Here is a 14,643-nt window from a genome sequence, read left to right as displayed (position 1 = left end):
ATTACTGGGCTGCTAATAAGGACTACATGGGAAAAGACAGGTTTCTTTTTTTTCCTCTGTCACTAAGAAATACTACACTGCATTTCACGCGGTATTTGTTTGATCTGTAAAGCCAGGCAATTCAGTTCTTATCTCAGGGACATTAAACAAGCCTGCTGATTTGAGGTGTTTAACATTTCTGGACATTCCTATCTGTTCATACTTGAGGAGTTACAGTAGGAACAGAGATGCTGATAAAAAAAGGCAAAGCCCTTCTTCCTTAACTCTTACTGCTAATGGCACAGAAAAAATCCAGCATGCATGGGTGGAACATGTGCAAAAACTTCTCCCAGCCTAAATCCTACTGCTGTGTTGCAGATAGAAGGCATTATCGATCCACAGTGGGTTTTCCTGAAGTCACAATCAAAAGAATGGCAAATGCCATCATTCAGAGAAATCGAGAAAGTTACAAAACATAGCAAAAAAAAATGTGGCTGGGAGGAAAACGAAGCAGGGAAGTTCAAAGGCAGCTCAGTGACTGACTGTGTGAAGCAGACCCTGTGTAATTAGCCACTAGGGGGAACAAGAGTCATGCTGCTTAATTAAGGTGCTGCCACTTTTAGCAGGGGGCCCGGAGGGTTACCCTTGCCCAGGGAAGCCGGCTGGGGTTTTTGAACGCTTTCCCTGTAAGCTTTCCAGTGGGACAAAGCTTTCCTGACCTTTGTCTGTGTCTCACCTTCCCCTTTCAGGGGCACAAGCAGTGGACAAGACTTGAAGAATTCCTGCACCTTTCATGTTTTCTAGCTGCAATTAACTGGTTTTGCACCTAAAGCACCTTAAAGGTGAAAATATTTAAACAAAACCTAGGAGCAGAAGGGAGGAGATGAAGGAAAGGCAGAAAACAAAAAAAAAAAAAAGAAAAATGGCAAAAAAGACAAAGCTGTATTTTTCAGACAGCGTACACTTCAGTGTTGGCTCTTTAGAAGTAGAAAGGAAGAAAAATCACATTCAGCTCATACGCAGACTGTGTGAGCAATGTGGAGCAACGCTCTGCTGGTACCATTAGCCTGAGGTTGTGGTTGGGGGGGATGGCAAGGGACCGGCATCCCGTCTCGCGCCTGCTGACCTGCACGACTGAAAGCGCATGAGAAAAACAAATGAGGCAAAAAGTGAAAGCCCCTCTCAGGCCACTTTTTCTCTGCTGCTGCTGAGGATGTAGACCTATTCAACAGCACGGCAGGAACTGTATCACACACAATCTTTTCTATTACCATAAATACAACAAATAAGTAATAGTTACAGCCTGTAAACACAAGACTCAAATTAAATAGAGTTCTAAGTGGTACCCTGTAAGTGGAAGCAGGATCCTACTCCTATTAAAGCCAGCTCAGCCTAAAGAATATCAGATGTTACTCGGGCCTTAGAAGGCCTGAGACATAAACTATGAGTGTATGAGAAAAAGAAGTCAAATGACTCATGACAGAGTTTGTTTTAACATAAATGACTTCTTCTGGCTCTTTGCTTTTAAAGACTTGCCATTTTCAGATCTTGAACAGCTAACCTAGGCAGCTGGCTTCCTTAGCCAGTGGCCTTCATTTTGTGTATAAAACGCTGGCATTTACAAACTCATATCCCTTTGGCGAGGGGAGGGCAGTTTATTTTAGTACTGTGATCAACACCATCATAAATCTTCCCTCTTCCAGTCCAAGAACACTGGCACAGCCCAGTCAGTGCTGCGTGGCTCTGCTGTACCCATAAAACAGAGGACACGCCACAACGCTTTAATGAAGTCCTACAGGCCTTGAGAGTGGACCTGAGGGATCAGCACCGAATGAGCCACAAACCATGCCTTCCTCTTTGGTTTTTATTACGTGAGGACATAGGAAAGGGACAGAGAGGGAAAGAGTAGGGAAAGACAGAGAGAACAAAAGAAGAGGGCTAAAATGGGAGAGGAGAGAGGAGAGAAGAGGAGAGTAGAGGGAAGAGAAGTAGTGAAAAAAATTAAACAAAAGAAAAGCACGAACAAGAAGAAGGTAAGAACACAAGAGGAAAGAATAAACAACATCAGAGCGGGAGTAGGGAGAGGAAAATGGTGCAGATATCGGTTATTCAGTACCGAAAAAGAAAAGCCCTACTCTCCACCATACCTATCAATTCTTCCTCATGTTTCATTTATTCTCTTCCCATGCCAGTCCTCTGGTTCTCCTCAGGGATGAGTGGAATCTCCACGTCCAAAAAGCCACAAGTTTGGCATTTTGTGTCCTATGGCAAATGTACTGGTTATCCAATATTTCCACAGGAGGAAAGTTAGACAAAGAAAATTAAAAGCAAAGCTTGCTTAGTCTCCCTTTCATGCAATGCAAGAATCATCCCTTAGATGGGACTATTGCAAAATTAAACAACCTTACAACCACGACCAGTAAATAATGAGTAATGCGCTAGTATAGACAAAGCTTTTAGATCGACCAGTCAAAGAAAGTGATGATAGCTCATCACAAAAAGACCCCATTTATCAGAAGAGCTTCAAACAGCTTAGCATCTTTAGGGCCATTACTCATCTCCTTCACCTAAGCTAAGTGCCAGCTTCCAACCTAGAAGCTAACACATAGCCAATTTATCTGCTGTAAGACACTCGAGCACCGCTTCCCTCAGTCTAGCCTAAGATACAGGGCTCGGTATCTAAACTACTTACAGGTAACAGAAATTAGGGATTTCAGGACAACAGATAGGAAGACACTAGTCTGGAAAAATTAGACAAAAATCAAGTCTAACCAGACATTTGGAAAGCAAAAGGAGTCTGACACAGGGCTGCTAGACTCAGCAATATTTTGGTGAATATATCCAAGGTGTTTAACTCAGTTCTGAGCTACAGGGCTGGACAATAAAGGGACCTTCCAAAGGGACACATTTTCATTCTCCAAAATTCTGGGAGCGAGAGGCTGGGCTTGGTGATGGTACAGCCCTCCACACGTACGCTTGTTGTGGCGAGATTCTTCAGAGAAGAAAATATTGACTAGAAACTGTTTTATATTGCAGAGTGTTTTGCCCTGGGAGGGTCCCCTATGCTTCCAGAGCTCCAAAAGAAATGACATGGTGAGATCTAACCACTCCTCAGTCTGTTTAGCGAGGAGTGCATTGCCACATCACTTTACTCTGTTCCTTGACAAAACAATTGGCTCCCATGAGAACTTCCACTCTCACACTCCTCCCTAAAAGTTCTACCTGGTGAAGGACTATCTGGAAGCTGCGCAGAAAAGAGCAACTTCTAGCAGGTGTTCACACAAACAGCCCCTACAAGGGTCAAAATATATTTAGGTACGGAAGGTTAGTGAATGTTACCCCTAGGAATACTACACATTGAGTACATCTCCTATAAATTATTCTTAGCTGAAAAGTGCACTTGTGAAAGTGGACACTTGTCCCAGTAAAAACAAAACAGAACCATGAAGTAATTTCATATGGATTCTCTCGACATGTCACTGTCCAATTTCTAGTATCAAACTGTGCCTCAGAAATGTTCGAGCACAGTGGGTGTGAAAAGTTCCTGCAAAACAAGCAAGGAAGGGTTGGGAATGGTGGTTATGTGTCTGTATGTAAGACAGCAAGGAAACAAGAACCTATGAAACAAAGAAGAATGAGAATTGGATTCAAATTCTGAGGATGAGGAAAGCCAGTATGCTAATAAAGCAAATGTAGTCTTTAAAATGTCTTCTAATAAAACTAGTAAAGATTATGAGATCTCTACCACTTCAGATCCATGATTATATGAAAAGAAATAAAGAAAAAATGTCTTTACTGTTAATCACAATAAAATGAAATGGAAATGCCTAGACAGTAAACAGAATCTTGTTGAACTATACAGACGGCAAATTTTGAGAAAGAAACCACTCTAGACATCTTTAGAAGAAAGGACAACATAGTACTTGTAAGTTATAAAACTTCTTCAAATACAGGGTGGCAAAAGTATGGTCTATTGATACGAACTAGTGGCATCAAATCCCACGATTAAGTGATCATAATGTCCTTCAAAAAAATTATTGTGAAAAAACCTCAAGCATTTCAGACAGCTAGAGCTGTGACTCTACACGCCTGTGCTTTGCCACAGAACAGTCTGATCCCCTGCGCTGACATAGCAAGAGTGCAAATCCCAGATGGAAAATTAATCTCACAGTGTAGCCAGATTGAGTTTCCAATTCTCCAGTGCGTAACGTGAAGGTTGTTTGCTCAGCTACTGAAGAGGTGAGGGCAGAGAGACTTTAACTTGTTTGACATCCCGAACATCCATTTAAGCAAGACACGCTCTGAAAAGGACCTTACTGGCTACTGACAGTTACAGAGGATCCGTGGTATCCTCCTTTGTACTCATCCTTCCTATAAAATATTGCTTCACACTTTTCCCTACTTAAGTGGCCTGGACAGAAGGGGAGTCCAAGGTCCAAATGACTTCAGCGATGTCTCTGAGTATGTGGGTAAAATCTGTCCTTAAAATAGAAAGGAGATGGATCACAGTACATTTTAATGAAAGTATCTATCTACTATAAAGACACATTTATGGTTTCCTCATATTTATGGTTTTTCTCAAGAAAAGACAGGGCCAGTAAGCTCGAAAAAAACTGTAAGGTTGTGATATTATTAAACTTCTACAAGCTGATCTTAGTCTGCTTGACAAAAAATCAACTAATTGTACATCTCCTTAGACAAACTCCACGATGGTGGTTTCAGTTTGGTACAAAAATATGCAGCAGCAGAACTTGAACTATTCTAGGCAGCAGATTTTCTCCTGCTTGCCAGGTTTTGGGCTTACTGACGGATGAGAAGAATGCCATTGGTTTAGTGAGAGCCTCAACTTCTGCAGATTAACAAAACACTCAATCTTATTCTTTGCCAACATCAGCTGATGTGATTTTATTAAAAGCTAAAAGGCATGACGATATACACGTTGAGCCTGCGGACAGAAGAGATTATATTTATATGCATATGGTTGCTTCTAATACAGTAATCGCATATGCGCACAGGAGATGCAGAACTCAGGTGAAGTCAATGGAGCAACGCCAATGTGTAAAGCCAGCTACTCCTTCAGCATAAAGACAGAGGATTAAATAGATTTCTTTGGCTATTTAATCATCTGAGAGGTCTTTATTACTTTTTTAGTCCATCCGCATAAATGTGAAAGGTAAGCAGTAAAATCTTTGTCACCACGTATCGGTGAGTCACACCGATATCCCAACACACGGTGCCCCATCTTCTTCCACCGATGCCCAAATAAAAGGCCATGTTTCATTTCATTTCACTAGTGTGGTATTTCATTAAACCACCTACGTTTAGAAAAACAATATGGGCACATCTTTAAGTACTGGATTTCTGAGATGGCTTTCTGCAGGGTTAGTACTTCTGTGCCAACTGCTCAGCTAATATAAATGGGTAGTTCTGCTATAGCCAATATATTACACTGACTTACTGCAGCTGCCTTTCCTTGTCATCAAAGAGTTACGGAGAAATTCCAAATCTGAACCTTTGTGTACTGGGTGACATTTAAAATGGAGCATGCTAAGTTTCCCCAGAAGAACAGCACTTAACAAAAGACACCGCCTTTGTATCCTATTACCTGTAGCATCCACAACTTGTTTCTGCACAGGTCATAATATGAACCAATTGCAGTGCTCTAATAGCCTTTATCATTTCAAGATGTGTCACCCACCAGTGAACTGCGTGTCAGATTCCTGTTTGGGCTCTGAGCCAGTAAAGTACTTCAGCACACGGGCAGTCCTGCTTATCTACAACTAAGCTTCTTGCCTGCTTGAGAGTTAGATGATGTACCTAAGTGCTTGATTGGATCAGGGCACTGGAGTAAACTGGTGTCGCTCCTCTGAAATCCTGGAACAATACGGATTTACATTAACTGAGAATTCTGCGTTACGATTATGGAGTAAGATCATCCATCATTTCAGTAGCTATACGACCTGCTACAACAAACTTTGACATTTTCTTAGACAAGTTTTTACCTGTTATAATTTCAAGTGTTACAAACCGACAACAAATCATCTGATGTGACAATGAACCAAACACTGTTGTACAGCATGTACTGATCTGATCATACATCAACCGTACGACAACGTATAGCATGAGACGTTGCACTCCACCAAGAACATTTAACAGCAACGGAATTACTTCTCTCAACTCCAATATAAAAGGCACCCAGCAGGATGATATCAAATGATGGCAGCTCTGCTTCTCATAAAAGGACCTTGGGGATCCAAGGAGATTTGCGTATCTGCACTTCAACAGCATAGCGATGTGGAAATGTTAAAGTTAGTAAAGCAAACAGTCCTCAAATGAGAACAGGCAACAGATGTCAACCAGTATCACATGTCAGTAAACAGCAACAAGATAGAGGGTACTTTTCTTAGCACTTTTGTGAAAGCATCGTGCTATCGGCTGCAGCCACATCTCAGCTGTTTGACCCTCTAAGTGGTGGTGCTTGGACGTGTGATTTAACTCCCACCAAGAGAGGATTTCCAGCCATATGGAAACACCGTCCACTGAGCTCAGCTGAAAGAAAGTAGAAATACTGCTGTATATTTACTGCGTCTTGAAAAGTGAAAAAAAAAAAAAAAAATCAAAATCACACTCTCAAACTGATTGAAAGCTCATTCTGTGCTTGGCAGAGACAGACAAGCATTTATGTTTCTCAGCTTTAATACAGAAGGATCATCCTTAGGGCAAAAGAGTAGTTGTGATTCATCCGCTTTTTACCCTTACTGCAAAGGCTTCTGACAGTAAGGCCAAAATACGCTCACTAAAAAGGCACTCTTTGTACCATAAACACTAGGCCACAAGGAACTGGACAGTGGCCATCAAATCACTGCCTTTTAATTCTTCTCTCTCATCTATATTTCTCTAACGATTTCTGGTAAGGAGGATTTGACTCTATACAAAAGCCAGCGGCATTGCCAGTATCTTGGTGGTTTCATGCATGCCATATTGAATCTAACTTTATTATACAAGAAAAAAAACAAACAAACCCTTTCAATTAGGCAAAGATGTATTTCAGTGTCAAAACACCAAGGAAAGAGGTGAAGGGATAGAGTTCTACTGCCGAGTCACTGCTTTGAGTTCAGGTCTGGTTATCTGCAAACAACCTCCACGCCCATCAAACATCTTATCTGCTTACATGGAAACCAGTCTGGTTCTCAGCAAGCACGGAGTCCATATCATGAGCTGTCCAGGACATCCCTCGATAACTTTGCTGCCAGTCATAAGTGAGAGAACAATGAATGAAGGGACTGTGAATGAAGGGTTCAGCTCTACTCGCCCCTACAATACTGGCTCTAACAGTAGATACATAAGCTATGCACTGAAATTTAAAGTCATTTTTTAATGGAGCACACATCTGGTAATTGAGATTGATCATACACAATCCAGGAAGGAATTTTTAAAAAAATCCCTTAGATGAAGAGGCCATACCCAGCCAATACACCACTCAGAAAAGCAAGAGTTGTCACCTAGCCTTGCCCACAGATGGTCTCCTCTAAACCCTGGGCTGAAACTCTACATGTACAAATTCAGAGCTTTTGAAGAAAAGGAAGGCAAGATCACAGCACCTTAACACACTCCTTGTATACAGCATGGTGCCTAAGAACAACCATCTCCTCCCTCTGCCTTTCCAAAACTCTCTGCTTCAAGAAAAGGAGAAAAAAAACCATCCCAACACAGCAGGAAGGTCTTTACTAAAAGGTGCATTAATTGGGTAAGGCAAGCCAGCTAAATGATTAATTTGCTGCTCTCCTTCAATATTATGTTTACACAAGTTGATTATAGCACTTAATTACTAATTCACCCTGCTCAAAAACAAGAGTGCTTTACATTTTTAATGAGATGAGGGAAGGCAACATTCCCTAACCCAAGAGAGAGAAGTAATTTCATTTCCTCTTCTGATTTCCCAAGTTATTACCATTTCTAAGGAAAAAGCTATCCCATCCCTGATCTTTCACTCTGCTCCTGCTTTTGAAAAGATGGAAATCAACAAGACGCTTGTATTAATTTCAATCCATGACCTGACAGGTAACGCTTTGGAAGATGAATGGAGGATCAGATCATCAACTGAAACGCGTCCATTGAAATAAGTGGAACAAAATTACACCAGAGACCGCCTGATTCAGAAATGGAAATAGCCTAATCCCCTCCAGTTCTGTCAGCAGAAATGTTGAATATGTCCCAGTACTACTTATGGCTTTCCTTACGAAATATCTGTTCACAGTTGCCAGTTGGCTGTGGACTGACTGTTGCACTGAAGAACATTCATGATAGTCCACAACAATGATTCTATAACATTTTCATTGTTAAGAGGCGAATGCACTGCATATCATGTATTCCTCCTGGCTGATGGTTATAAAACTTGTGTTATCTGTGGGGTTTTTTATTTAATTTTATCCTTTATGCCATTCCATGCAACAACTTCCTTAGACAACTGAGAGGAGATGTCCATTAAATCAAGCAGTGCCCAAACCAAACTCTTCTGAGTTCCTTTAGTACCGAGTTGTAAGTGAATCATTTCCCCTGCACCATCATAACTTCCAGCCGCTGTATACAGTAGATCTCCCTCATAGTCATGGACTCTGCGCCTGTTCTCCTGAAGGCCAGGCAGGTGACCATGATCCACGTGGTTCCTGTGGCTGCTTCCAAGAATGCAAATTGTACCTAAGGGGTACTTCACTTGCTCAACTGTTACTGCTGCTGAATAATTCAGCTAATCCACATCAGGTAGTTACCTAACACCTTTTTCGGTAGAAAATCCAGCTAATTTTTATATACCTTCAATCTACTTTATAAAAATAATGAAAAAGCTTTTCCCTTTTTGCAGGATGTACCACCAACTTGCATAACAACCAAAACTAACAAAGAAAAGCCTACATCTCCCTGAAAAGTCAATTTTATACCTGAAAAATCTTTTAGTCACGTAGACTCTAATTTCTAGTTCAATGTTTTGCACCAAAAATGATTACAGAAAGCTGATTACAGAAAATTACCAGTGAAATGTATTACAGTAAATCATACAAAGTATCTTCCCTTCCGTATCAGCCAGTAACAATGACCCACATTAAGACAGCAAATTAAAAATAAATCTGGTAATCTGGTTTCATACAGGTAATTTTATTAATTGCTTTAATATGCAATTAAGGAAAAGTCAGTGGGCTGAAGGATTTTATAAGGCAATAATCCTGTTCCCTGGTGTACAGCTTTGTCCCAAAGAGTAGGCTATCCAAAAAAAAAGGCGCTGGACGACTGCCAAATCAAACAGCACCTTCTTCCCATTTTCAATTACGTACAAGTGAGGCAGAATAACAAGGATATACTGGAAACTTTGACATTTATTTATTGAATATTTTCACTGAGAAGGAATTGCTGGCTTGCTAAACCGGAAACTATATTTTTACTACAGAAACAATCACATAAAAAAAACAGGATCCTGCTGCTCAGCATGAAAGGAATGGCTAGAACCAATAAATTGACCCATCTAAGCCAGCAATGTTAAGGTTATTTCATTCAATGCAGCACATATTTCAAAAATCCAAAACCCAAAAATACAGTCTGTATTTCAAAAATACTATTTTACACAGCACTGTCTTCTGTGACCTAGCCAGGCTGCGTTACACAGCTCAACACACAACAAAACCACTAGAAGACAAAGAGTGTAGCATTTGTAGGGGCAAATTAAAAGATAATCCAAATTGCAAGAAAAAATTCAAAATATTTTTCTCCCTTTTCTGTGATTCTCACCGCACTGCATGTTCTTTTTTCTTTTTGGACAGACCAATTGGTTTAATTCAGTTTTACCACAGAGGAGAAAAATGCAGGAAGAGTAAATGAAGAGGAAAATAGGGAAGTCAACATTCTTTGAAGCAACAACATATGGTGACCAGGCATGAGAGATGGAGGTTATAAATCTTTCCTTGATAGAATTACCTAAAGATGAAATTGAACCTTCAAGGGGCTTGAGCTTTTAAAACCACACTAGAATCTAGGAAATTAACCTGAATGGTTACAAATTTTGCAGTAACCTTCATTTCCAATGCTTCTTTGTAAAGGCTCAGCATACTGAGAATTTTGGTAGTAATGCAGATGTTGTCAATAGAAACCATGAAAACCTTTACTGCACTAATCACTCAAAATACAAATAAAAAGATGGGAAAATTAAGAATTAGAACAAAATGCTGCATCCTGCAAATAGTCATTGCTGTAGTACAGAAAGGGAAAGGACACAGGAGGTATGTTGGTGCTTGTTTCTTTGTGAGAAGGAACTTAGGGATACCAAAGGATAAAGGAAAAGCTCTTCCGTGTTCCAGCCACTATGACCAACTGCCCAAGCAAGTGAAGGGTGAGAATCCGGTTGTCCCACGTACACTTCTGACTGGGTTCACCACACCACGATAGGTAGGTAAGCATCCTCCAACGTGTCTCTGAAGCAGATGCTTCTCCAGTTCCAGATCCCAATGACTGAATGCCACAGGACTAAGCATCAGGATAGTACAGGAGCATGAGAGTAACAGCAACCACCACGGCCACATACTTTACCCCTAAGGAAATACCATCCAGTTCCAATGCATTTCTTAACTGTTAAGCTAAACAAAGTCTAACTCTAATTACCATATAAAGCTACCATAGAGTTCAGTCTTCCCTAGATGAGCTGTCTGTTCAGCAGCCAGTCCTTTTGTCAGCAGAGCATGCTGAAGCCAACTTAAGATTATCAGGAGTGATTCTGAGGGACCTTGGCTTTAGGTGCTATTTCCAAGCTGTCCTAAAGATGCTTGAATTTTAGAAAATGGCGAACAGCCAACCCATGAAAACCAGATAGCTTTTAAGCATTTTGACATTGCATGGAAATGTCCAAAAACTATTCAGAGAAACGTGACCAGTCACTGGAACAAACACAGTAAAAATTCCCCTTCAAACAACCATAGACATAAGGAAAGAGGTTATTGGTAAAAAACCCACAATTTTCTCCTTTACTATTAGACTGAGCAAACACAGAGCTTTGGAAAGCACAAACCATCTATTAGAGGACAGGTAATAACATCTATTATTTGCAAAGACTACAATTATGCTGAATGTTTGCAGCAGCACCTCTCAGAAAGGTTTGTTTTGGAAGATGTGTTAGAAAAATAAATGTAAGAGCAGGCTATTGAACTGCAATGCTAGATATGCGTTTATGCCCCCCTGCCCCCAAAAAGTCATTTATTCAGCTTCTTGTTTCTTGACCCCATGTCACTGAACTCTTTTAAAAATATTGTTACATAATCTAACGTATTTGCTGCATGATACAACTGATATTGCCACAGGTAGCACCTCTTTAACAACAGTCTTCTGAATACACACAAAGACAAAACACTTAGCAGGTGGTTTCCTCACACTGCAGAGATGTGGCATCTTCGATAGGATTCAGGCCCTCACCTGGCTCCCAGTGATCACCAGGGACAGCGTGATGGAAAGAAACATGCTACAGGTGCCCAGTGGGATGTATAATAGCTGTAGTTTCCAAATTGCCTTCAGCCTTTTCTGTTTCAGAGATATCAAGGGAAGCCCATGGGCTTGACCTGTAAATCAGCGAAACAATCTCCTGCTGACCAGCAACACCCTTGGAGCCAGAGCTTACACAAATGGCTGCTGAGGCACTGAAAAAGGCAGAGGCTGCATTTGGGAAACCAGACTCCTTATGCAGCGCTGAGGCACTGGATTGCAATTTGTATTTATTCTTTTTCTTTATGTACTGGTATTAACTGACTTGATCCAAGCAGAAATGGGAAGGGAGTATAAGGAGCCATGAAGTCTGGCTCTTGATGGTCACAGGTAAGCCCTTAGGAGAAGATTACTCCACAAAGACCCACAGAACCTGCACCGTACTTACGACAAGCCAAAAACCATTCCCATAGAGGCAGGATATGTCAGGCACCTCCTGACATATCATAACAGTAAAAGAGCAAACATTTTAAAAATTAAAAAGTCTGTGACGTGGCTGGTTCAAAGGATCTAGTTTCACTGAAAGATTCCTGAAGGAGTGTGCTATGCAGACTGACATATATCTACGTATGTATAAAATATACGTATCTGTTCTGACATTATTGGATATGCTTCTGAAATATTTTTATATATGAGGGCAGGGTTCAAAACTAAAGGTAAACGAATACACCAAAATTATATAAGAACACATCACAGAAAATTTCACAGCATTAGACTTTTCTAATGGTTATGAAGACAGACTTAACAAAATCAGTTTTGAGATGTTCAGTTATTGCGTAGTAGCAGAAAACATCTTAAACTTGGAATGAAATCTCTATATGTATGAAGGCAGAAGATTAACAGAAGAGTAAGAATTAAATATGAAGTCCTGTCACCAAAAGTTGCTAGTGAGATTACATTTCTCAAAACAAGCACCAGAATTATTAAATACAGATATATATATTGTACTGTATATTTGTTGCAATGGGATTAATTTTAATGGAAAAATTGTTATGGAAGGAAACTGCTCTTCCTGCTAACCTACATAGCACTGCAGAATATTCATATTTGGAAATTTCACATTTGGAAAAATGCCAGACAGAGCCCAGTTCCTCAGCTTATGTTGAGCTGATGATTGATTCCAGTGGAACTGCATCAATTTACCTAGGTTGAGAAGCTGACCTCCCTGTTCAGAAAGTACATTCAGGTAAGTTTTTGTGTAAAATTTCGTCTACAAATATCTGTGCCTGATGTCAATCAGAAAAGTGTATCTAGGAAAACCTTTGATAAATAATTTTGTCCAGTTGGATGCAACATATTGTTCAGTGTCCTTGTGCAGCATGAGGAGAGGACATGTCTTATACTATTGGAATTGCCATTTGGGGAAACAGATATGATTTTGGGCGTACAGACCCTTCTTGAGATTTCTTTGATACTGCTGCTGTTTATATAAATGCAGCTAAGTCATACTTTGGCTGATCCTCTGAACATAAAAGCCTCATTGCTACTTTTACAATTGTTAATGGATTGAAGTAACATGAATAAACATGAAATTCCATCCTCATTATTAACTCTACATTCACTGTGGGCAAGACAAGAGGTATAGGTGTGTCATTTTTTACTGCATAAACAGTGCTGTGTTGGTTCTGATGTTTAACATTCCTCAGTATGAAGGAAGCAAAGTAGGACAAATATAACTGAGATGAAAGTGTGACCTTATTGCGGGATCAGAGCCTTGCCAAATTCTCTTTTTTGTCTGTAAAATTACATGGCCTAACTTCACAGACAGCAGCCTCTACCTGCATGTCCCTACAGTCAAAAGACAAATGAATCTTCAATAACCTAAACAACACACAGAGTTAAAAAGAGGGCAGAGAGAAAGCATTGCTGGCTTTTGTCCGGCTGTGCAGAAGGTATAAACTTTTCCACTTGAATTAAAGTCTGTGCATGGTGCCAATGTCAAAGTGTAAAACGCAATAAAACTGGGGAAAAAAATTAAGAAGAAAAAAATCAGGTACTGCATACCTGTATAGATGCAAAGTCCCCAGAAGCACAAGCTCCAAGAATAGCAGCACCCACCAAAACAGACTCCACTTCTTTGGACAGGACAACAGGCTTGCCTACACAAGAAAAAGCCATGCCTCTGTTAGAAGAATATAACAGTACTGCACTAGAGGCACAAGAAATAATTAAGGCAAAAAAAAAAAACAAAGAAAAAAGGAATCAAACAGGACTTGAAAACCATGTTCACAACTCCATTCAGAGCTACAGTTGACTGCAGATTAATGTAAATCTCTCTGCTCTGCGGTTCCAGGCTCCAAGAAGAATGCAGAATTTAAATAAAACACTTTCAGCAAAATATTAATTCAGAACATAAAGCATACAAAAACAAACCCCAGATATTTGACACTGGCTATTTATCTCAAAGGGCTTGGTAGAAACCTGTTACCCACACCCTCCAAACCCACATACCTATTAAAAGTTGACCTCAAGGGAAAAACAGGGTGGTATCCTTTTTTGTTTCTTTTGCAACAAACAGAAAATAAGATTGTTTGTGTTTGTTTTTAAATATATAGTCAAAGCCAGTCTAGTTTTGCTGGAAGACATGAAAATATGACTAGTAAACATTCACTAATTATGTATGAAATCAGAAGAGAAATCTTGTCTTCCAAATTTTGCAAGATACTAAAAACAAGATTAAAACACTGGAAAAAAAACAACAAACAAACTCAATATATATTCTGAAGCAGAATTAAAAATTGTTGTTACATCACCCATGGGGACTATGATGAACATACTTTCCCTCAGTTCACACAAAGTTTTCTAAGACCTGTATTAGTAGTGTAAGAACAGCAGGAATATAAAACTGAAAAAACTAATAAACAATTGGCCTGTTTTCTTAATTCACCTTAAAAATGTAACCCAATAGAGTAAGTCTAAATACTTTTCTAGCTGCACTTTAGATGCTTATCCTCACTAAGCCAAAAAATTAATATCCCTACAGTGTTTGGCATGTGTCTAGATTTCCATGACTGAGCTAACTTCATTCAATAAACGATGATGCAAACACAGAGGTGGGGGCAGAGCTTCCTTCTGTGAACAGCCTCGGTGATATTATGCCCCCAAAAATGCTGCTCCTGAGAGCCAGCTGTGAGAAGGAGCTGGAATCTG

General features: G+C 40.0%; 1 protein-coding gene across 6 annotated transcripts in view; it reads right to left on the bottom strand.

The window, feature by feature from the left end:
• FGGY (FGGY carbohydrate kinase domain containing) overlaps positions 1-14,643 on the bottom strand; it is a 302,075-nt gene that overhangs the window by 14,270 nt on the left and 273,162 nt on the right. For all 6 annotated transcript variants that reach the window (XM_086753837.1, XM_086753835.1, XM_086753839.1 and 3 more), the window contains one exon: positions 13,498-13,592. In XM_086753837.1, the coding sequence (XP_086609963.1) occupies positions 13,498-13,592 (95 nt within the window). The remainder of the gene's footprint in view (positions 1-13,497; positions 13,593-14,643) is intronic.

The sequence above is a fragment of the Chlamydotis macqueenii genome, chromosome 8 (genome assembly GCF_036417535.1).
Source record: "Chlamydotis macqueenii isolate bChlMac1 chromosome 8, bChlMac1.mat, whole genome shotgun sequence".
Lineage (NCBI taxonomy): Eukaryota > Metazoa > Chordata > Aves > Otidiformes > Otididae > Chlamydotis > Chlamydotis macqueenii.
The sequence above is the reverse complement of the archived record's forward strand: the minus strand, read 5'-3'. Positions and strand labels throughout refer to the sequence as shown.